Consider the following 24,421-nt stretch of genomic DNA (forward strand, 5'->3'; position numbering starts at 1 on the left):
TTTTTTTTTTTTTTTGTGGAGCCCGGGCTTGAACTCAGGTCCTTGCCCTTGCCAGGGAAGCGCTTATTCAACTGAGCCATCTCCCCGGCCCTAGTTGTGTACTATCATTCAAGTTTAGAATTCTTACTCTTTTGCTTTTCAGCTTGGGATGAGAATACTTTCCCTTCTCTCCAAGTTCATCATTTCTTCACCTGTGTCCAGTCTACTATCAAAATCATTCTTCATTTCTATTAGTGTTACTGATTTTTATTTCATTTTTTTCTGTTAGAGTTTCCATGTTACTCTTGTAGTATCCTTTTTTTTTTTTTTTTTCGGAACCAGGGATTGAACTCAGGCCCTTGTGTTTGCCAGGGAAGCGCTTATTCCATTGAGCCATCTCCCCATATCCTTCCATTTTTAAGTAGCATGAATATTTTCGTTAGAACTTTTAGGATACTAATAATCATAGTTTTAAAATTCTTGGTTTGAGAATTCCAAAAATCTCTGTTATACCTGAGTCTGGTTTTGATGACTGCTTTCTTGCGTCAAGCTATGTTTTTTCTTTTGATAGGCCTTGTATTTTTTTGTTGTTGATGGCTGGATATGATACATGGCATAAAGGAACTTAGGTACTTTAATGTGAGATTTTTATATTACAGTATTTGTGAGTTAGGCTGTATTTACTATTTGCTGCATCGTATTTTTTTATTTTAAATAGAAAAAATAGATAAAACACTGGATATGATACACGATTTTAAAAACCCAAAGTAATAGGCATTCAACAATGGTTGTTATATTGCACATTGTTTTCTTCAATGTAATTGCTCAGATTACCAGATATAAGCATATAAAATTGGTCAAAATAAAGGGATTTTTATTTTCTTTTTTGCATTTTAGGAAGGGTCTACAGGGTGTTTAGGGTCTCACTACTAGATCCGACTCATAGTTATCCGCCTGTTTACAGCCGCGCAAGAGCTGGGGTTACAGGTGTGGGCCACACTTGTCTCAATTGCCATCTCAGCATACCCTACAGGTGGGACTGGCAAGGCAGGCTCCAGGGATCGAACCCCCGGCCCGTGAGCTATTTGGCCCCCCCTAAAATACAAGTTTTAAGCATTAACTGCCACCTTCAAAAAACTGATAGAAATTAGTAGTACAATCATTTCAGTGGTCTTGTATATATAAATATATGATTTTTCCCCTTCCATTTTTCTTTCCCTCATTCCAGTTGTTCATTCTTTTTGAGAGATTTTTTTTCCCTTTTATTATATCTATTGTACCTTTCAGAAATTTATTTCCTCTTTCAGGTTCTTACACTAGGGAGATAATACAGTGTTAAGACATGTGGATCTCATTTATTTCACTTCGGAGTATAGCCTCCAGTTGTTTGCCTGGCAAGCACTGGGTCCTGAGTTCCATCTCCAGTACTGCAAAAAAAAAAAAAAAAAAAAAAAAAAAGTATTTGGGAAAGAAACCTAACCTAAACTCCTGTTTTTCCTGCTTTTCTGTATCATCCCCCTTGAAAAAAGAACCTACTTATCTATATCTAACAATCCACATGCTTTTAAAATGAGCTGTATGACTCTTTTGTTTTAATTTGCTTGTTTACTTATTTATTTGAGATAGGGTCTTGCTATGTACTTTTTGTGTTTTTTGGCAGAACTGGAGATTGAACTCAGGCCCTTGCCACGCGAGCGCTTATTATACTGAGCTATCTCCCAGGCCCCCACTATGTACTTCAGACTAGCTCTCAACTCACTTTATAGCCCAGTCTGGCCTCAAACTCATGTGATCCTCTTGCCTTAGCCTCCGAAGTGCTGGGATGCCAGGCATGGCTTTTCCACATCACTTTATCCCAGAAATATTTTTATCACCAAGCAAGATTTCAGCTGGTGTTGCTCAGAGGATGTGGGCATATTACATAAATTACAGTTTATGAAACTATATATATTGTACTATGGAGACTAGAAGAATGGTAGAGAAAGTAAAAGCTCTCAACAAATACATCTTTAATTTGTGCCTTAGCAATTTCATTTGAGCCTTCATTATTAATCTAACACTCATTTAAATCACATTTGAAAATTATGTTGTCTTAAATCATTTGGAAATTATACACTAGAATAGCAAAATTAACCCATATGTTTCTCAGCTAGAAAATGGTTTTATTAATATGTAAAATAATAAATAGGAATAAAAGAGGAATTCAGGAAAACAAGTACACTGTTCAAAATTTACCTAAAAATCTGACATATCAGGTATCTCTCTCTCTCTCTATAGAGACCCTTTTGGTAGTCTAATAAATCAATGCCAACAAAAAGAAAAGAGTCTGAAAAACAAAACCAGGTAGTTTATCATCTACACAAATATTTTATTTTGGCTTCATTTCTTACCTACATCTGCCTTTTCCTACCATTTTATTATCACATACACATTCATTAATTACAAGTCTTTTTCCAGGACAAGATGAAAATGAATAACAATTGTGAAAGAATATACAATTTAAATTAGAAATTAAACTGCAAGCTTGTACCTATATTACAAAATATGTAAGTAAAAATAAAGTCTTTGGGGCTGGCCAGATAGCTCAGCAGATTAAAGTGCCTGCTTAGGCAGATGCAGGGACTGTGGTTCAATTGCCCTGCATGCCAGGCAGGCTCTGACCCTGGATTGAGTCCAGGTGTGGTCGCGTGTGCCTGTAATTCCAGCACTTGGAAGACTGAAAACAGGAGGATCACTATGAGTTCAATCGGTGTAATGAGACCCTAAAGATCCTGTACTAAACATATAAAATGAATAAATAAAATACAGTCTTTGTTTAAATTTTTAAAAATTACAATAAAAAACACACTGCCATAATCCTTTACAAAATACTCCCCCTTTGAACCTTTGAACAGTTATTTCATGATGCTTTCTACTTTCTGAAGTAGTTCTTGCAGTTCTCATTTTCAGTGAATTTAGCTGTGCTGTCCGGGCTGCCTTGATGTTTTGAATCGAATGGAAATATTTACCTTTTACTGTCATTTTGATTTTGGGGAAGAGACAAAGTTGCAGTGCCAGATACAGTAAATAAGGTGAATGAAAGCACACCTTAATGTTTTCATGAGCCTGCCTTCCTGCTGGATGACTTGGCAGCAACATTCACTCTATGTTTCGTCAAACTTCTTAAATACTCATGAAAAACAGCTTCAAAAATTGCTTCAGAAAGTGCGGAGAATGATGGAATAAATGGATTTGAAGGGAGGGAGAGTATCTTTGAGGAGGATTAATGACAATCTATCTTTTATTGTAGTAAATTTTTATTTAAATATTTACTGTATTTTGTGATCAGTCCTTGCACGTTTTATATATGAATTGAGGAAGCTTAAGTGACCTGCAAAGGGTTGATGTTGTTCTAAATTCTATTATCCTCCATTCTAAGCTGGTAAAGTCAGTAGGAAATTAAGTCTTAAAAGTACAGAAGTCCATAACAATTCTAGTATCCCCTTTAAAATGTCTTCAGTGCTAATTTAGGAAGTTTAAAACATACCCATAAACATAAAACATTATCATAATATGCAAATCAAATCACTACTCATGAAGCTGTATACAACAATTATTTGTTAAACTTTCAGTAATGCTGACCTTAAGAATAATGATATAATGACTGAAAAAAGTAGCCATAATAAGGATGGGAAAAGTATCCCAAAAGTTTGCCTCTCCTGGTATCTAACATTCTAGCCTCTCCTGCAAAGGAAGTGGTTTTTGTCTTTCAGAGACAGAATCTCTTCATAATGCCCAGTCTGTCCACAGGCTCCTGGTTCAAACCTCTAGATCCCAAGTAGCTAGACAACCCAAAATTTGGTTACACAGCGGCAAATAATTGCTTGCCTGAGTTAACAGCTTTTTTTTTTAACAGCTTTTAAAGCTAGTTAGAATTCAAGAATTTTTCTGTCTTTAAAATTGTTTTTTTTTCTAAGTTAATTCTCACAATTTCATCAAATATAACTGTGCAACCCATGATATTCTGCATTTAAATAAAAAGTAAAAGCTTCCTAAATTAAATTTTCTTAAATCAAGGGTTTCAGAACATGTATGTATATTTTCTCATATTTGAGAATATGACAGTGAATCAGCATGCAAAAAATAAAAATATAATAAAGGAACTACACATAAAACTCCCAAAGTGGAAAAACAGCCTTGGAGTCTTCCTTCAATCATCTGCCTATCATTAATACTTACAAAATTAAGAAGTTGGGGCTGGGGTTATAGCTCACTGGCACAGCACCTGCCTGGCAAGAGTGAGGCCATGAGTTCAATTCCCAGGGGAAAAAAAAAAGTTAAACATTATACATGCCAACATGCAAACTTTCTCCAGTTACAACTCACATTTAATTTGTATTTTATAAAAACCTACCCTTAAACTGTCAGGTAGTTAAAGCTTAGTAGGAAAGAAAATTTAGTAATGTTAGTTGGAGAGTTTAGTAATGTTGAAAACTAAGGCTTTTAGAAATTACAGGAAAAGAAACATTACTGATTTTAGTCTCAAATAATTATGACTTGTCAACAGTTATTAGTTGCATTGACAGGAAAGGAAAGAAATGAACAGCTAATCTAAATGTTAAATCTACAACTCATGCAACACCATCTGACTTTCTTGAACACTCATACAAGTATAACCATATATGTGTAACACTAGGAAAGACTACAGCACCAGAAAATGTGAACTATAGGTTCCATTTCATGATAAACACAACAGCAGCAAAGAAAAAGCAGTTATATACTACTATAACTATTAAAGCATGTTAAAAAAAAAAAAAATGGGTCCAACAGCAATTTTTTTTTTAAATGGCCAAAACCAGTCAGGGTGGTTAGGAGATAGAACAGTTCATAAGTAGCTACAAGATTAATTAATCACAAAGTTACAATCTAGGACCAAAAAAAGGGCACACTAGCATTTTACCGACCAACATCCCTGGACAGGCTTGTTCCTAAACCATGTCCCTGATTCAGGGGCAAAGGTAACACAGACTTATTTTCTTTCTGTAACACCTACTCCAAGACACAACTATCATCAAATAAGCCTGTTTGCTTTTGTTGTTGTAACCTTCAAAGCATGATGATAAGGAATTTTAAAATGACCACAGTTGCACATGCCTGTAATTCCAGTAGTCTGAGAGGCTAAGGCAGGAAAATTAAAAGTTTGAGCCAAGCCTGGGAAACTAAACCCTTCTCAAAAATAAAAAAAATTTAAATGTTTTAATAAACAGCTAGAGATGTAGCTCAATACAAACGACTTGGATGCAATGTCCAGTACCATCAAAAAAAAAAAAAAGCGAGAGAGAGCAAGTTCAATCCCTGCTTCTCAAAAGGAGAGAAGAAAAAAAACTACAAAGGTTACCCCTTTTATCACTTCTGAGTGCTTAATTTTAAATCAATTACTTTAGTTGTGCCACAAATTTAGGAAAGTGAAAATGAGTTTCCTCCAAATTCACTTTATAAATTGTTATACCAAGTCAATTTGCAATTTTCAAACCACCATCTTCCAACAGAATTCAGCAGCACCAATTAAAAAGTCAAGTGGAGCATGTACTGTGGGCCTTAATCCCAACTCTCAGGGAGGATGAGACAGGAGGATCACAAATTTAGAGCCTAGGTAATTTAGCAATCCATACCTGTCTCAAAATTTTAAGTGCATGGGTGGTATGGAGATGCAATTCAGGGCAAAAGGCCCTAGGTTCAATCTCAGTACATTCAAGAGGAAAAAAAAGACTATCCTGATACTTTAACAAGTTCAGTACCTCTGGGTAGAATTTATGTCATTCAATGTTGAATATCTCAGAATTGTAACAATGTTCATCTTAAGGTAAACTAGCTACATTTTCTGTACATGTAACATATTGACTAGATTATCTCTAATACCACCAATCCCTTATTATTCCCTTTCCCACTACTCAGCTTGGAAAAGGGATATTACATGCAACAAGTCTTTGAAAAGAATATCCATCCACTCACAGCAAGAACATGACCAATAACCTCATCAAACAAAGAGGAAAAGCATTACCTTCTTCTGGAGCCAGATGTGTCACTGCAAGTCTGAAAGTCCACTTCAGACTCAGCTGCATCTAATGGGATGCAACAAAACCTACATTCTTGAAATTAATACAGTACTGGTAACACTCAAAAAAATTAAACGGCATCCACTTGACACTATCATGGTTACTTTCAGTTGACTTAACAAGAGTCTGAGCTTAACTAACACCAAGCTAAAGATTATAAACAGACATGCCTACAACATGAATCTTTTTTCTTTTTTTTAAGATTTTAGTACAGGGTCTACAGGGTCTCACTAGGTAGATCAGACTCAAAGCTATTCTCCTGTTTTCAGCCTCCCACGTGCTGGGATTACAGGCAGTACCACCACACCCAGTCTCAATAGCTGGTCTCAGTGTGCCCCGGGGGCTGAGCTACCACAGCATGTAGTGGGGATCAAATCCTGGCCCCTGTGCTCTGCCTAAGTAGGAACTTTAGTCCACTGAGCTATCAGGCTGGCCCTACAACATGATTCCCTCCCTAAACTTAAAACAGTTTTAATCAGCAATTACTTTTTTTTTTTTTTTTTTTTTTGAATCAAACTCAGGACCTTGTGCTTGCCAGGCAGGTGCCTATACAGCTGAGCTATATCCTCAGTCCTCAATTATAGGCGTTTTTTTTTCCCTTTGGTATTTTAGGGAAGGGTCTACAGGGTGTTCAGGGTCTCACTACTAGATCGGACTCATAGTGACCGCTAGTTTACAGCCTCCCAAGAGCTGGGATTACAGATGTGCCACAATGCCCAGTCTCAACTGCCCCGTGGGGTGGGGCTAGCACAGCAGGCCCCAGGATCCAATCCCTGGCCCCTGCACCTGCTTGCAGAGGCTTTAATGTGCTGAGCTATTTGACCAGCGCTTCCCTCAATTATAATTTTAATCACCTAATTTCACTTTTTTTCTTAAATTAACCTAGAAAGAAATAAATATGCACCTACTTTTTACCTTTAGCAAGAGAATGTAATAGACTATCAAGTTACCCTCCTACTTTCAAACTAAAGCAGAATGAAAACATGTAACAAACACTTTTCCCACACCAGATATTAAACAAAAAATGAGTACAGAATGTTGAGTCCTCAGGAAAAGGAAATGAGGTTCCCTGAATGCTGGAAGAGTGTTCAGGGCACACAACAGCAAAGGAGAATTCAAAATAATTCAGGAGTACCCCCACCCCCAGCCCAACCCCCGCGTTGCACTGGACTTTAAGAGCTAGAATTGGAAGTTCATGGAAGCTATGACAGTTGATGTTTGCATGATAAAGAGTACTGCAGAGGATAGAGATATAAACAGAATTTTAAAGAAAGTACCGGATCAGTGCATGTATGCAAAGAAATTGAATGTTAAAGTACTACTCAAAATGTTCAGGCAGAAAAATCTGTAGAATTCATTCAACCAATGTTCCCAGCAGCCAACAGAAAAAACCTGAGCATTTCTGGCCCTGGGCAGAATACTCTAAAAGGTCCACAAAAGCACTGTACTGTCTGAGCTGGGAGCCAACTCAGTTTCACAATAAGGCTCCATGCAGCACCTTCAGAAAAACTTATGGTAAGACTTAAGAAGATCAAACTGTTTTTAATTCCCTCCAATGTATCTCAAAATATACCTGTAACCTAAAAATACTTATAGGAATAAGAGGGCTTGGGAGACAGCTCAGTACAATAAGCGCTTGCCTAGCAAGTGCAAGGGCCTGAGTTCAATCCCCAGTTCTGCCAAAAAAAAAAAAAAAAAAGTAAGAAAATACCCACTATGTAGCTGCATAAAATCTTATTTGAGCTGTGTGTTGTGGCATACACCTGTAATCCCAGCACTCACGAGGTTGAGGCAGAAAGACTGTTTCAAGTTCAAGGCCAGCCTAAACTACACAGCAAGATCTTGTGTCAAAAAAAAAACTAAAGAAAACAAAAACAACGGCAAAAATCCCAATATCTAGACAATTTGAAGAGAAGCAGAAAAAATGGCCCATAAAGAACAGAAATGCAAATCAACACAAAGCAACTCAGAAATTATACATAAAACAGGATTAGCAGACATCAAAATAATCATTATCAGGGAGGCCAGATAGCTAAACAGATTCAAGTGCCTGCTTAGGCAGATGTAGGGGTCAAGGTTTGATCCCTGGTGGGCCGAGCTGTCCTTGCCTCCAGTGAGTGCTAAAACAGTGACTGAGACTGGGAGTGGTGGCATGTGCCTGTAATTCCAGTGTTTGGGAGGCTGAAAACAGGAGGACCACTACAAGTCCATCTGTGCAGTGAGACCCTGTACTAAATACAAATAAATAATCATTATCAGAATATCCCATTTGTTACAAAAAATAGGATAAAAAGAATATAGTGCAGGAAAGTGAAAGATAATTTTTAAAGGCCTGAATTTCTAAAATGAGAAACAGGGAGAGTGAGATAAAAAATTTTTTGACTGGGACTAAAAGCAGATTATATATTGCAGGAAAAAGGATTAGTGAACTGGAAATAGAGCATTCAAAACTAAAAAACATTAGCGGTGGCACGTACTTATCACATTCTGGGAGGCTGAGGCAAGAAGTTGATCACGAGTTTGAATCTAGCGCAGGCAATTAGTGAGATGCTGACAATTAAAAAGGGCTGGGAGTGTACCTCAGTACAAAGGACCTGGGTTTAATCTGAAGTAGTACAGAAAGAAAAGGAAGGCAGGCAAGGAAAGGCAAAAAAGCAAAAAGGGAAAAATAGAGTATCAGCACCTGTGGAACAGTTCTGATAATTTGTGTCATCTGAGTTCCTGAGAAGGAAGAGTAGAGAGAAACTATGCAAAGCAACAACAGCCCACAATTACCAAACATAACCAGAACTATAAACTCAAAGGTCCAACAAGCCCAATACCTGCACATATAATAGCAAGGAACATTATAACCAAATTACTTAAAACCTAGAGAAAATATCATAAAAACAGCCAAAGGTCAAAAAGATAAATTACATATAATGGAACAGATACAAATGTTGGCAGCTTTCTCATGAAAAAAATTTAATTTAATTTAAAAAATAAAAATAAAGTCAAAAGACAGTGGAGCAAAATCTTTAAAATACTTGAAAGAATAATATAAACCTAGAATGCTAAAACCAGCAAAACTGTCTTTTGAACACTAAGTTTAAAAAAAAAAAAAAAAACTTTTTCAGACACTTAAAAGTGAAAAGAATTCATCACCAATAGGTTTTCCAGTGTAATGTTAAAAAGAAATCCTTCAGGATGAAAGAGAATGGTACTAAATGAAAATCTGCATCAATACAAAGGAATGAAGAACACAGAATAGTAAATACGTGATATGAAAGCTGAAAAGCCATTTTAGCTTCTCTAAAAGATAACTGGTTACTTAAAGCAAAAAATAATAATGTACAGACAAAAAGGCCTAGTACATAAGAGCAGATACTAGCAAATGGGTCGGAAACTTTAAGTACACTGCTGGGAAGCACAATTTTAAGTTCACCTATAGGAACATTTTTCTGAAGTAGTCTCTCTACAAAGCACTGTTTGAGTATCCATTATTATTTCAATTTTGCTTTAAAAAAAAAAAAAACTATTAGAAAATTTAAGAGAGAGGACCAAGGAGATGGATCAGTGGAAAAAGCACTTCCCTGGCAAGCACAAGCGACTGAATTCAATCCCCCGATTCTGAAAAAAAAAAAAAAAAAAAAATTTAAGAGAATGATGTAGACATCCCGGAATTCCCTTAAGAGAGACCAAGCGCTTCAGTGATCAGTTCATGATCTCAAGATTCCCAAGTGAGGCACCAATGAGTAATTCTAGAATAATTGCATTCCAATTCATGCAAAATCATCTAAACAGTAATTACTACAGATGAGGTTTTCCTACAGGTATTATTTGGGTGGCTTCACGCACTTGTAAAAACTATGAAATTACAAACAGGAATCTTAACCTTGACCCTGGAATTAATTCTTCGGTTTAGTGGAGTTTTGAGAACATATGTAACATGATACCCACCAATGGAGATAATTACAAAAGCCACTTGAAAATTTTTCATATAAAAGTTTCTATCCTAATGCATTCATAACTTACATAGTGGTGTTATGAACACGTAGTTGATAAATATTTTTTAGAATTCTTAGACTCTATACAAAATAAAACCATAAAGCCCATAAGTCTAATGTTTATGTAAGAAAAACACATTACTGTACATTATTTTATCAGTCACCATTTGCAACAGGTGAGTGTGCTTGTGATATTGATAAAGAACTGCACTTTACAAGTCACAAGGTAAATAGTTCTCATGTTGACTGCTTTTTCATTTCTTAAGAAAATTAAGTATGGTTTTTTAAAAATGAAGTTTTTTCTTTCTTTTTAAATGAAGTTTTTTCAATATCACTTTCCAGGCAAACTTTTTTCATAACCAATATGCTTATTTTCCTCCTAAATGTAATTTGCAAGCTGCACATATAACATTATTCAAAACAACACACTCCCTTAAATATAAAACATCTACAAGTTAAATATCCCTCATCTGAAATGCCTGGAACTAAAAGTGTTTAAGATTTTGAGATTTGCTCGGATTTGGAAACTTTTTTACATATATATATATATATATATATATATTATATATAATGACATTGCCTGAAGCTAATTTTATATCTTTTTTTGTGTGCCTGCATTTGAAAGTGACCTATCACATGAGGTCAAAGTGAAACTTTTTCTTTGTACAAACAGTTCAGAGCTCAAAAAATATGACTTGAGGACATTTCACATATTTTGATTAGGGATTCTCAATCTGTACTACTAATGTGTGATTCTTACCATTAAGGGGATCATATACTCCTTTACAATCTGATAAAAGCTATGCATATAATTTTAGAAGATTCACAGATGTCTTGAAGCCTACATATACAGGTTTCTGAAATTTAAAGCATCTCTGATTAATGGAAAAGAATGAAACCTGATATCAGTCTAAGAATGAGTTAACAAAGGATTAATACACCGTGGAAAAAGAAAGACTATTTACTAATATAATCTTTGCCATAAGTGGCTATTGAGAGAAATTACAATAAACCTCTATAAACATATGAATAGTTTAATGAGTTAAACATCAAAAACATACTATAATCAAACATAAGAATATACACTAAGGGTCCACAGAAGCCTTCTTAAGCAACAAATGAAATGTACTTGTAAAGTTTAAATATTCTGAATAAGCAACACATATCATGGTCAAAAGAGAAAAGACGGAGAAAAAAAAGATACAACACTTATGACAGGTAAAAGATTACTAATTTTGACATTTTAAAAACTAAATATTAGTGAACTATCCAATAGAAAAACTGACTAATAAAAATGAACCAGCAAATAAAAAGGCAATAAGCACATCTAAATATTTTCAACCTAACCAGAAGCTAAAGAAATGTAACTTAATTTATCAATGTTTTATTTCACAGCCTCAGATCGGTAAATATTAAAAGCTGATAGCTTCCAATGCTTCCGAGTATGTGTTGGCAGTGTACCTAGATCACTGTAACCTTTTCAAAAAAAAAAAAGTTAAGTAACAGATTTTGAAGTCTGTTAAAACCTAAAATCATGCCTTTTTTGTCCTAGCAAACCCAAACAAGAAAAATGTATTCTAGTGAGAAACAGCATCACTGCCCAAGGAGTTAAGCAGATAAGAATGTTTCTTTTTTCATTATAATATTAACAGCAACAACAACAAAAAAACCTTAAAAGGGGGAGAGGCTCTTCCCTTTTGCAGTCATTGCTGGAGTTGTAGCAGCCAAAATGAAGTTTGGTCCTCTTGTGACTCTGGAGCAAAGCAAGAACCAAAATGCACCTTCCTCATGTTCACAGGAAGATTATGTCTTCCCCGCTTTCCAAAGAGCTGAGGCAGAAACACAATGTTTGATCTATGCCCAGCCGAAGGATGATGAGGTTCAGGTTGTACAAGGACACCGTAAAGGTCAGCAGGTTGACAAGGTAGTCCAGGTTTACAGGAAGACATATGTCATCAACACTTAATCGGAGAAGCGTGAAAAGGTAAATGGAAGCGCAAAAAGGTAAATGGTGCAAAGATTCACGTGGGCGTTCACCCCAGCAAAGTGGTCATCGCCAGGCTAAAACTGGACAAAGGCTGCAAAAGATCCTGGCACAAAAAGCCAAATCTCACCACAAAGGAAAGGAAAATGGCAAATACAAGGAAGAAGCCATTGAGAAGATGCCAGGAATGAAATCCTCTAATGCACAACTTTAACTAAAAACTGCTACAATGAAAAAGAAAGGGTAGGGGGACGGGAAAAAGCTGAATGTCAATTACTGCTATAATGTATCATAATTTATGACACATATATATTTAAAATGTTATTTAAATACAAGAAAAGTCAAATTTACATATACTGATCTGAAAAGATGTTTAAAATATTAAATGATACAAACAAGCTACAGAGTAATGTTTGTTATGATCTCATATTTCTATTAAAGAAATCTAATTTTAGGTTTCTTAGAAATTCCTATATACTTAATTCCTCAAGTGACCAATAAATATTTCTTAGCTTTGAATATACTTACCACTTTATTAAAGATATCACCATCAAACTATTATTATCTAATAACACTTTCAATCAAGCTATAATAGCATTGCCAGGACTCAATCCTCTGGAATGTTCCACACTGGAAAAGAATATGGACAATCCAAAGTACTTTAACAGCGGTCATCAAATGTTTCATAGCTTTTGTCTTTTATTTTTTATTGCTAAGATAAAAATGCTTTTTGTGGGTAAGCGATACTGCGGATTGAACCCTGGGCAAGCACACTGAGCAACATCCTTAGCCCTCTTCTTATTATTTACTTTCTGTTCAATTACCCAAAATAGGCTCAAAATTAACCAGCCTCCTGCCTCAGTCTCTTAGTGCTGGAATTACAGCAATGTACCACCATGCTCTGCTTAAAAATACTTTTTAATTGCTGCAATTTTACACTTACAAGAAAAAAAAAAAAAAAAAACACCCAAAGGTTTTCTTCTCTAGTAGCAGAAATAAGCTATTTCAGTCATTTCATTGAGAAATGTAATTATGTTCATTATATGGATATAAATAAGGGGCAGACATTATGCTAAACTAATTTCACTGTATCAGAAATTAAATTTTCTCAGAATGATATTCATTCTTAGCAATAAACACATTGATATTGCAATTTAAAAATTCTATTCCAACAGCTAAACTCGGTATAACATCAATATAAAGTCTCAAGCAGCCTGGTATAATTAAAAGGGCACTTGATTTGATATCAGACATATCTAAGTTTCAATCTTGGCTCTGCTACTTCCCAATCATGTAGTCTTAAACAAATTACATAATCTCCAAGTCCTGCATCTGCAAAAATAATTCTATAGTATTATAGGGAAAGTGAAAAGAGTATGATTATCAAAAATATAATCCTTCTGACTTTTTTCCTAAGGGGTCAGATTATTAAATGGCAGTGTCTTTTAGTACTGCGTTCTATAAGACAAAAAACTGAAAAAGAAGAAAAAAGTAAAAGGAAAGGTAAGGCAAGTGCTACCCAGCACAACTATAATTCCTTGGGAGGCTAAAGCAAGAAGACTGACTGAGCACAGCAGTGTAAGGACATACTGGGTAAACAACACGAACCCAAGTCACCTTAAAAAAATGAAGACTGCAAAGCTGACATAAAAGCTGTATGTTTTATTTTCAATATTTTTGCATGTCCAGATGAAAAAAATGTTAAGCATTCTCTATTTGGGACTCCTTTTCCTAGAATATTTTTCAGATTTTTTAATATATTCACTATTTTCTGGTGCAATTATTTGATGTACACTTAAGTATTTCTGACGAATTCTTTCCTTAGACAATCATGAGAACGTGTTAAGTCCTACCTGTGGCAATCTACATCTTCAGATACTCTATAAAATTGTTGAGATTGTGTCTATCAAAACCACTTTCAAGAGGAAAAGAGAAGATAACCAAAACTCTAAATCATTCTAATCCACTGTAATGTGTCTAACAAGTTAATTCCAAAGGATACCAAATAGAAGTGTAACAATGAATTAGTACAAGTTTTTATTTTCATATACCTTTCAACTTCTTCTAAGAAGTAATTTTTTTTAGTAAAGTGGGATTATTAATAAGACCAGAATACGATTGTGAATACTATCTACCTGCCTCCATATAAAAAGCACACTGCTAAACCCTCAAGATTTAAAGTGAACATGTTTTCATCATACAAGACATTAATACAATTACAAATTATAAAACTAAAAATATAGTGAATAGCTCTTCTGGAATTGAAAACTGAGAGTATCACTAGCTCCTCCTCCCAATTTAGTTTTACTTCAATCAGATTTATGTGATGTTCTTTGATACACTTCTCTTTGAAGTGTATTCAAAGTACTGAGTATAGTTACAAAATATTCGAAGCACTGAGTATAGTTACAAAAGTATTTTGCGAAAGTATACCAAAATTGGAAATAACCACTACATGTAAAAATCACGATTATTTTCATCACGTTTCTAAAAAGTAATCCCTATCTACATCAGCATCCAGCTTTCCACAGTTATTTCTCAGTTTAGATTATACTGCTAAAGATACTTTTTTTGCTAACAGTACTTTTTTTTCTAACAGTCTTTCAGATAGCGAAGTTATGCAAAAAGTACTTTTTTATTTTCAGTTACATTCTCTCAAGCTGACTTTTAAGTAGAATGCACATTTTTAAGTCAAAATGTAACACTGCGACTCTCTAAAACTCTATCCTGAACTCTTCAAAATCCTAAAGTTCTCTAATCCGAAAGTACCTGTTACGTGTGCATTCCTCTGGTCCTCCAGTTTTACACTACAATTCTGTATTTTACATCCCTTCAGTCACTGAAACACTGCTGACCGTGAAAAGAACTCAACATAGTTAAAGTTGCGCGGCATCTTATTTTTCCTTTGATCAACATCAACTTCACCATTAATTCCCCTTCAGCGTTCCCTCACCTTCTATATTCCAGTCAACACTGCCGCGAAGCAACACACACACATACACGCACCCCTACCGCGACGCCCAAGGCAATCAGTTTGGCGCCACTAATAAGAACTTCAATCTCCAGATGCCCCGTTTCGGCACCCCGTTAAAGCTTGCCACATAACTAGTTTTCTCGTCCTGCCTCACCAGCCTCCCTCGACTGTCAACGGGAAGGTCTCTTGCTGCCCCCGGCTAGATTACGACCCAGTCCGGGGTGCTGCTTTCCACATTCCCGGGGGCTTCCTCCACTTCTGCGTGACTGTTCCCTCCGCGATCCTGGCCTCCGCCCACCATCCCCAAACCATCCGCAGCCAGGTGCCCACCTCGCGAACGAGAACACCCCTCGCCTGACGCTGCTGGGCTGCGTTCCGGCCAGACTTCCAAGAGAACCTACGGGACCGAGCCCCGCTCCCCGCCGCGTCGGGTCCTGCGCGCCCCCGCTCGCGGACCGCCTACTTCGGGGCAACCCTCTGGCCCCGGGACGAGCAGTCTCGCAACCCCTGCCCCGCGACCTCGCGAGCCCAGCACACCGCTCGAGCTTGCCGCCCTCCGAGCCGCCGCACTCCACGCCCCCCGCTCCCCGCTCCCCGAGGCGAACCCCAGTTTAGACGGACGCCCACCGGCTCCGGCCAGGGCCCTCCCCGGCCCGGCCCCTGCCCCAGCACTCAGCCCACAGCCGCTCGGCTCCTCACCTAGCTTCGACAGGGACTCCTCCTGCTTCTGGACCTTGTTCAGCAACAAGAGCATCACCACGGCGAAGGCCAGCACCGCCGCCAGCAGCTGGAACTTGGGCGACATCATAATCCTAAGGAGCCCCATGAAACCCGCCGCTCGGGATCAAGACATACCGCGGGGGGCGGGGAGCGGGGCCCCGGCGGCCGGGAGACACGGGGAGAAGCCCGGAGAGCGCGAGGAGAGCGCGGCGGGGAGACCAGCACCGCAGCGACCCCCCTGTTCGCCTCTCTGGTCCCCCGCCCCCCGGCAACAGCACCGACGCCGGCGGCGCCCGCTTCCCCTCAGCCGACCGAGCGGCCGTCCTTCCGAAAGCCCGCGCAGCACCAGCGCGAAGCGGTGGCCGGGGTCTCGCCCGCCTGTATTGCTTCAGTCCTCGACCCCCGCGCCTGCCAGCCTGCCTGCCTGCCTGCCTCCCAGTTCCTTCCTTCCCTCCCTCCTCGCTCGCGACCGCGCGCTCCTCTCCCAGTGCTGCGGCTGCGGCTGCGCCGCCCTCGGCCCCGCCCCCCTCCATCCTCACCCATCCCCCCTCCACCACCACGCGCACGCATCTACGTACGCTGCTCGGCAACCAAGGGCTCCACCTCCTACCCCGTCTGGTTGTGCTCATTGGCCAAAATGAACTTCTACGTTTCGCTTACGGTTGGGTTCCTCGGCCCCAGACTCAACCAAAGCGGCATGCGATTGGATAGCATTGAGGGGGAGGCGGGGCTAAAACTGGAGAAGGCGGGGCTTCCTGGATGCAGGAAGAAATGTCGTGATTGGAAGGAAGGAGCTCCCAGAAGAACAGAAATGGGGAGTTTAGGGAAGTGCCTGATTTTGGAAATTGAAATCACTTGGCCACCGCCTATATATTAGATCATGTTTAAGCTTTCATACCCCTTTAGTTGATGCTCATCTTTTCCGAATGAGGAAATTGTTAGCAATAGCTTTTTGCGGCAGGTATCGGGTCAGGCTCTGGAGTGGACTTCCCTGGCGGAGGGGTCCTCTCATCCGCCAGAGATTTACGGTAGCGGCTAGAGATGGCGGCCTGGGCGGGAGACTGGCTTGGGCCGGCGCTTGTCCTGCGGTTGTTGTTGGCGACGGTGCTTCACACGGTGAGTGCATTACCTCTTCGTCTTCTCTGGCTTGGGTACCAGGAACTGCGGGTGAGGAAGACGGAGCAGTACTTCGAGTTCGGGTTTGGGAGCCTCCCTTGAGAAGAATGGGATGGCTGGGTTGCCATAGTGACTGTGGCGGAGTGCGACGTGGCTTAGTTCCTGTTAGTTTCCACAGGCAGACTTCTGGTTTGAGACTGCCTGGGGCATTTTTCTTTTACACAGCTTTAGCTGAAAGCGGTTTGTGAGTTGTATGAGGAAGGTAGTAAAGCTTGGAAAGGCGTAAGAGTGTTTCTATGCAAACAAATGAAAGGAGCTGCTGTTCTTATCTCAAGCCGAACAGTTCTTATTCTTTCTAATTTACACACATATCAGTATAATCAAGTTTTTAAATTGTTGGCTTTTCCATTAACTAAATACATGAGTTTTTATTATTTGAAAGGAAAAACCTCATTTTGACTGCCTTTTCTACGAAACAAGTAGACATTGTTTAACCCCTCATAGAATTGCTTGGGAGCTTGTACAGTTCCTGTTGCAGTTTGTTTTCTACTGTGGGTGCTTAAAAGTTTTCTTCTAGGAGACCTTTAATTTATTCGTGAAAAGTTTTTTTGAAGCGAGTAGGTCTCTAAACGCGTCTACTTTTTCATCACGGAGTTTGAAAACATCCTCCCTGTTTTTCCTACCTTGCTGGATCCTTTGCTTCTCCAACAGTCTAATACAGTACTGTGACTCAGACATCTCGTGCTTCAAAAATTACTGAAACATCCTTCCCTGAACCTTCTTCTCTAAGGGGTTCTCTCTCACCCCTTTTGAATTTGAATTGATTACTACCACCATAAGAGGATAATAGAAAATAATACTTAAAGCCTCCTTCTCCAAATTTCATTATCTGGCTAACTTTCAGTTGTCTTTGATTATGTAACCACTCCCCAAAACGAGATGGCTTGTTAACAACCATTTCACGCCATTCTGTGTCAGTGGAGTGGTGCTTCTGTTCATTTCTTCTGGCCTCATTTATGCACCGATTTGAGCTATAATTCAGCTAAACTAAAAAGCATAAGGAAAACATTTATAGGGGTGCTGTCTGCTGTGGCCGTTCATCCTGTTTAAACTAGATGATTTCTCTTCCAGGCAGCCTCGAGGCAATGTTTCAAAAGAGAAAAAAATTACAGTCCTTCCTAAGGTCTTGCTTTGGGACTCATGTATGTCACTTCCACCCTATAGGGCTTATCAAAGCAAGTCACAAGACCAGACTACCTCCCAGTCTTAATTCTATTTCTACAGGTAATACTTAAATTCAGGTTACCATTTTCTATAATTAATACAATAACTTTTTTTTTTCATTTATGTATGTGGTACAGGGTCTCAATACACAGCTCACACTTGTGGTGATCCTCCTGTTTTCAGCCTCTTCGGTGCTGGGATTATAGACATGCGCCACCACACCCGGATTTGATCACCAGCTCAGCGCACCCCAGGGGTAGGGCTGGTGCAGCATACCAAACTGGACATCAAACCCTAGTCCCAACTTTTGCTTAAGCAGGCACTTAGTTCCCTGAGCAATCTCGCCAGCCCAACACACAAACTTTAACTAGTTTCCTTATGTGATTTTTGTCCTTTCTAATTAAATCTCTAGTACATTGAGTGATTTTTCTAAAGCACATCTACGATTACAACTCTGCACTAGCTTCTTCTTGCTTTTTAGATAGAGTCTGTTCTTAATATTTCTTAATAAGGCGCTTGATTGGCTAACCAGCTTATTTTCCAGTAGTTAACTCTACAGGGAAGGCAAGAAAGTGAAGACAGAGAATTGGATTCTAGGTATGCTCGGCTCCCTTACAACAGGCTTTTGAATGTTGTGTTTCCATTACTTAGAAGCTGTTTGCCACCTTCCCATTCTCTCTTCTCTTTCTCTTAACAAAATGTGGCTTTTTTTCTACTTATTCTCTAATCTTTCAGTTTTTGACTGAGAAACTGCTTCTTCTAGGAAAGCTTCTCTGTACCCCAAGTGTACATTGAGGATTTTCCTACGTGTTACAGTTATCTACTTGTTTTCTCACATACTTTTCCAGTTTTCTTTTAATTTCTTGATATTTGGAATTTTCCCACTGCATCCCTTCATCCATACGGAAGGATTAGCTTACTGTTCCTGATCATTATTTTACTGACGAGTAGTATACCTGACATCTGAGTAAAATATCTGGTGAATGAGTTAGGGAATTCTAAAGTTCTGAAAAGCATGGAATTTTGAGGTCTATTTATAAACTATTGTCAACTATGTAGTCTATATAATTGGTTTCATGTAGTTCTGGGATTTTTTTAAGATTTTTTAAAAATAATATATAATAGTGATAGAAAAAAACCCATAAGAAACAGTACAAAGTTTCTTTTTTTTTCTTTTTTTTTGCAGAACCGGGGATTGAACTCAGGTCCCTGCGCTTGCCAGGCAAGCACTTATTCCATTGAGCCATCTCCCCAGCCCCTACAAAGTTTCACTAAACAGGCTGGTCAGATAGCTCAGTGTACTAAAAGCACCTGCTTAGGCAGAGCACCACAGCCAAGGTTTGATTCCCACCCTGCTGTGCTGGCCCCTCCCTTGGGGCACACCAAGATGGTGATTGAGACTCAGCGTGGTGTGGTGGGGCGCACCTGTAATCCCAGCTCTTAGGAAGCTGAAAACAGGAGAATCACTACAAATCCAATCTACATAGTAAGACCGTATAGACCCTGTACTAAATATGTTTTTTAAAAAAATTTCACAGGGGCCAGGGATATGGCTCTGGTCCATCTGAGTTCAAAGACCTGAGTTCAATCAGTATAGGTTATATATGTGTGTCATTGATTCTGAGATACCCCACTCCCACCCTACTTTTTCATAGGTCAACGTCTCCATGTGTGGCATAAGAAATGAGTGGCACAATTACAATTGTCAACTTCTTTTTGTCATTAGTAGTTCATACAGTAATGATGTATCATGAAATTTGTGAAATATGGTAGTCAGTAGTGGTGGTTAGAGATTTCCTTTGTTTTCTGTCACCCTAACAGAATATCTGAGAGACTGAACAATTTATAAAGAAATGATTATTTTGGCATACAATTCTAGAAGCTGAAAAGTTCTACACTAAGTCACTGTGTCTGTGAGAGCCTCAAGGCAGAAAGCAAAACTGGAAGTGGCAGCCCATGAAAGATAAAAAATGTTGCAGCAGTTAACCCATTCCTGTAAGAGAGGATCTACTCCTGAGGAACCAAGAACCTTCCACTAGGTCCCACCTCCCAACACTGCTGTAGGGAGGCACTAAGTCTCCACATGAGTTTTGGTGGGGCAAACTGTTCAAACTGCAAGGATATTGAGAGTAAGCCAGGGTTAGACTCTTGATGTTGCTATTGTAGGTTGTGTAGTCTTAGGTAAATGACTTTAACTGCTATAAGCCCCCGCTTCCTTCTCTGTAAAATGAAATAATACGTACTCCATAGAGTGGATAAATTTCAGTGAAATAATAATGTAATGTGCTTAGCAAAATATCTGGTGCTTGGGGAGAGCTTCCTGTGATGGCCTTATTTCTGGTATTCATTGTCAGGATTTATTCTCTAAACACATCTATTTGATTTTGTCTGCCTTGAAATCTTCAGAAATACATAAGAAACCTATGAGTTTCCTCAAAGTGAGAATGTGTGTGTGTGTGTGTGTGTGTGTCAGTGTGAGAGTCAGTGTGTGGGAATAAATATAATAAAATAGTGAATAATGTGCAAAGAAGAAAGGGTGGGATCTTTCCAATGGAGTTAGATGATTATCCCAGTCAGAATCGTATCCTTCAAAGTTTGTCTTTCTTACAAAATGTAATATTTTAGCAAGAAAAAGGTGTAATTTTAAACTCTTATGTATTAGCACTTGGTGTTATCTGTGAATTGCTTAAACATACACCCTGGATGTTCTCAGGATTCAAAACCTCAAATCTGCAAGCCAGTGAAGGAAACAACTACAAAAGAAAAAAAATCCATTCATGAAACTAAAGATACCTTGTACCCTCCTGTATGCTTACTACCCTCAATTCCTTGTCTAATGTAATGATTAAAATTCTTTTGTAGTATTCTGTGACTTTTAAATGTGTTTCCATGGAGAAAGATGGGAATAATAGTACCATTTATTCAGTACCTAACTTTTAGTGGACAGACTAATAAATGATTGTTGTACTTTGTCTCCTTTTTGAGCTGTGAGATAAATGATAATTTTCCCCATTCAGATGTTCAAAAATAATTTTGTAATGTACTAGCATTTGAATAAAGTGGTCTACTTCACACTTCAGAATATTCATACCATCTATCAATAAGTGCTTAGTAGAAGTCAGAATAAACTAGTATAATTGAATGATTATGTTACTGGAGTTTTAGAGCAAAAGTCCTGGCTTCAGGAGTCCTAAATGAACCAGACTGGGCCATCTGTTTCATAACTCCAGACAAGAAGACAGACAGTGATGAAGAATGGGAAAGGATGTTAATTAAGCATGCCTGTGCTGGGAAGCCCAGATAGATATATGGTTCAAGATCAGGCTTCAGGGAGCTGATAGAAGCTTTGGAGTTTTATAGCAAGAGGAAACGAATCCGGGGATGTTTATAGTTGGGAAGCCTACATAAGTAGTTATGCTGGTAAAACCGTGGTCTTATTGATTGGTGTCTCAGGACTGACTGGTTCTGTGATGTCCTGGAGAGCCATCATCACTTGGGGGGGCGGGGCAGTTTTGTTCCCATCATGAGATGATGCTTCTTGCTTATAGGGTACAACCTCAGTTCCACTTGGGAGGTGACCTCATTGTGATGTGGTTTGCAAAACTTTGTTTTTTCTGGGATATGAGGTGGCTGCAGGTTCAGGACAGTGTCTTGGTCACTTTTGTTGCTGAGACACACTACCTAATACCTGCAACTTAAGAGAGGAAAGGTTTGTTTTGGCTCACATTTCATTCCACAATCAGCAGCTCCAAAGAAGTATCATGGTAGAAGTGTCTGGTGGAGGAAAGCTACTCATCTTATAGCAGCCAGGAAACAGGGGAGGAGCTCAAAAGGGAGACATACCTGCCTGCCTCTTCAGCCAGGCCCCACCTCCTACCAGCAAGACAGCTATAATGCCCTCAGCATCACCTTGAAAACGCCACCTACAAGGCCATGCAGCTTTGAAGAAGCATCTGGATATAAATCTAAATTGACAATGCCTAGAGACTTCGTGACATCCTTCTAGAGTGTGTAGGAGCTGGCAGTAGATATCCCTGCAAATCCTGAAAAGCTACTGTTGGTGTCCTCAGTCTTGAAGGGAGGTGAGATAAGGTAAAATTGAAGCTAATGTATTATAGTTTAGTTAGACCCTCCTTAAATAATTGGCATGTCTACATACAGAGCTGAATGGAAATTTGACTCAAAGTATTAAGGTAACAAAACAGGTGAAGGTAGAGGTGCCAAATTTTATTCTATCTTTATGTACTCATTGGGTATCTGTAGGTTCCAAAATCACTGAAGCACTTCCCTTGAAATTTGTATTTGGTTAAACGACCTTTTATTACAACTTCTTTACCAGTTCAATTTTCAAAAATAAATTCATTTTGGGGGAGGGTATTTAATAAATTAACCTAAAATTTAATGATTTGAAACAGTTTATTGGGCTGGGGAGATGGCTGAGTGAAATAAGCCCTTCCCTGGCAAGCACAAGGGCCTGAGTTCAGTCCCCAGTTCCACCAAAAAAAAAAAAAAAAAAACAGTTTATTTTCAGGTTCAGTGGGTCAGCGATGTGGACAGTACAGCACAGATGGCTTATTAGTTCGTGGCATATCAGACCTCAGCTGAAAGGCTGGCCTAAAATCAGAACACCATTCAATTCAGTGTCTGATGCTGCTTGTCCTTTTGGTTGTCTCACTTGCTCTGTACATGGGCCTTCCCATGGGCCTTCCTATGTTGTCACTGTAGTTGACTCTGTTTTACAGCATGGTGTCTAAATTCCACAATTGATAGGGGACAAGCAAGGCTAGCTAAATGATGTTTCTTTTTGTGTCTAAGATTCTGTTTGAATTACACAGTATCACTTCTGCTGCACTTGGTTGGTCAGAATAATCACAGCTCTTGCCCAGATTGAAGGAGTGGTAACAATAATGCCTCAGTGTCAAGAGTCCACATCTCAGTGTAAGACTACCAGGCATATGTTGAGAACATAGAGGATGATGTGTACATATTAATGCTGCCATGTTTAGAAAAGATAATCTGCCACATTGATTTCAAATTAACCTGTGAAGTAAATCTTACACATCATTTTACTAACAGAGAAAGTACACAAAGTACAGCATTGCTATAGGTGTCTTACATGGTTAAATTACAGCGGTGATGGCAAACCTTTTAGAGCTTCCAGTGGTGCAAACAGCCCACTGTAGCTCATGTACCATAGGCTTACCACCACTGTACTGGAAGGATTAACCATACCACCCACACCAACCAGCCAAAAGAACTAAGTCCCTTTGTTTTTCTGGGATATTTGATCTATTTTGAAGATTACATACATTGTGCATTATTACAGAGACAGCAAAAAGAAGTATCACATTAAAATGCGGACTGATAGAAGATCAATGGGATAACCAGCATTTGAGTGAAATGCTACCAATATTTTCATTGGGAAAAGGCACTGGTTTTGACTCAATCCAGTCAATTTACAAAAGGATTGACAAATTACAACTGGTGGCCCAAGTCCAGGCAACTCTTATTCTTGTGAACGGTTTATCTGGAATACAGGGACACCACTTCATTTCTGTATTGTTTCTGACTGCTTTGTGCTTCAAGAGCTGAGCTGAATATTTGCAGCAAAAACCATATTGCTACTAAAGCCTAACGTAATAGCTCTGTGACATTTCCTTAAAGTTTACAGACCTTTGGTCTATAAGATCAACTACACTTCTGTGTAGTTAGAACCAGTCAAATCCTATTTGAAGCTGTGGTGTCTTGCTTATCTTTATTTTGTTTTCTCTTTTCCTTCAAGAGAAATAGGGGGTGGAGACAGACTGGGAAAGAAGGAAGGTGAAGAGACTGTGACTATGGCTTTCACCATTACATTTATTTTATTTTTTTCCCATAATTTTATTGATAAACAAATACAAATGAGTCAGTTTCAAATCAAATTGGTAGGACAGTTTCAATAATTCACACATTGCATACATTCTTCCTAGTGGTTAATTGCTGTACAAGATGTGGACATGATATCCTATTTACAAACACCATTAGAACAAATCACTCTATTCATTAAGACAATGTAACTATATATCCTAACCACTTTAAATACACAGATACAAAATGGATATTCATCTGTATCCCCTTTTTTCTTAAGTTCTCTTATTTGAATATTATAGCTGTGTAAACTCAGCAGAATATTCTAAAAGAATCCAGTAGCCCATAATAGTATTGGGTCTTCTGCTTCACTGGCAATGTCAGAAATTGTTGACCTGAGTTCCCTATAGCTCAACATAACAGCATGGCTTTACTTCTTATATTTCATTTTTATACTTTACTGCTGGATGGTTAAGACCAAGGTAAAGCAGGACCT

The 24,421-nt window shown here is 38.6% G+C and overlaps 2 protein-coding genes across 3 annotated transcripts in view; one reads left to right on the plus strand and one right to left on the minus strand.

Annotated features, from left to right (window-relative positions):
- The window catches only part of Hs2st1 (heparan sulfate 2-O-sulfotransferase 1), a 186,280-nt gene extending 170,051 nt beyond the window's left edge, over positions 1-16,229 (minus strand). For both annotated transcript variants that reach the window (XM_004639281.2, XM_023724335.1), the window contains exon 1: positions 15,718-16,229. In XM_004639281.2, the coding sequence (XP_004639338.1) occupies positions 15,718-15,844 (127 nt within the window). In that variant the 5' untranslated portion in view covers positions 15,845-16,229. The remainder of the gene's footprint in view (positions 1-15,717) is intronic.
- Positions 16,230-16,594: 365 nt separating this feature from the next.
- Positions 16,595-24,421, plus strand: part of Selenof (selenoprotein F) — a 57,278-nt gene continuing 49,451 nt past the window's right edge. Inside the window, exon 1 of the mRNA XM_023699069.1 lies at positions 16,595-16,854. Coding sequence (XP_023554837.1) covers positions 16,780-16,854 — 75 coding nt within the window. The 5' untranslated portion in view covers positions 16,595-16,779. The remainder of the gene's footprint in view (positions 16,855-24,421) is intronic.

The sequence above is a fragment of the Octodon degus genome, unplaced genomic scaffold (genome assembly GCF_000260255.1).
Source record: "Octodon degus isolate 3935 unplaced genomic scaffold, OctDeg1.0 scaffold00109, whole genome shotgun sequence".
NCBI lineage: Eukaryota > Metazoa > Chordata > Mammalia > Rodentia > Octodontidae > Octodon > Octodon degus.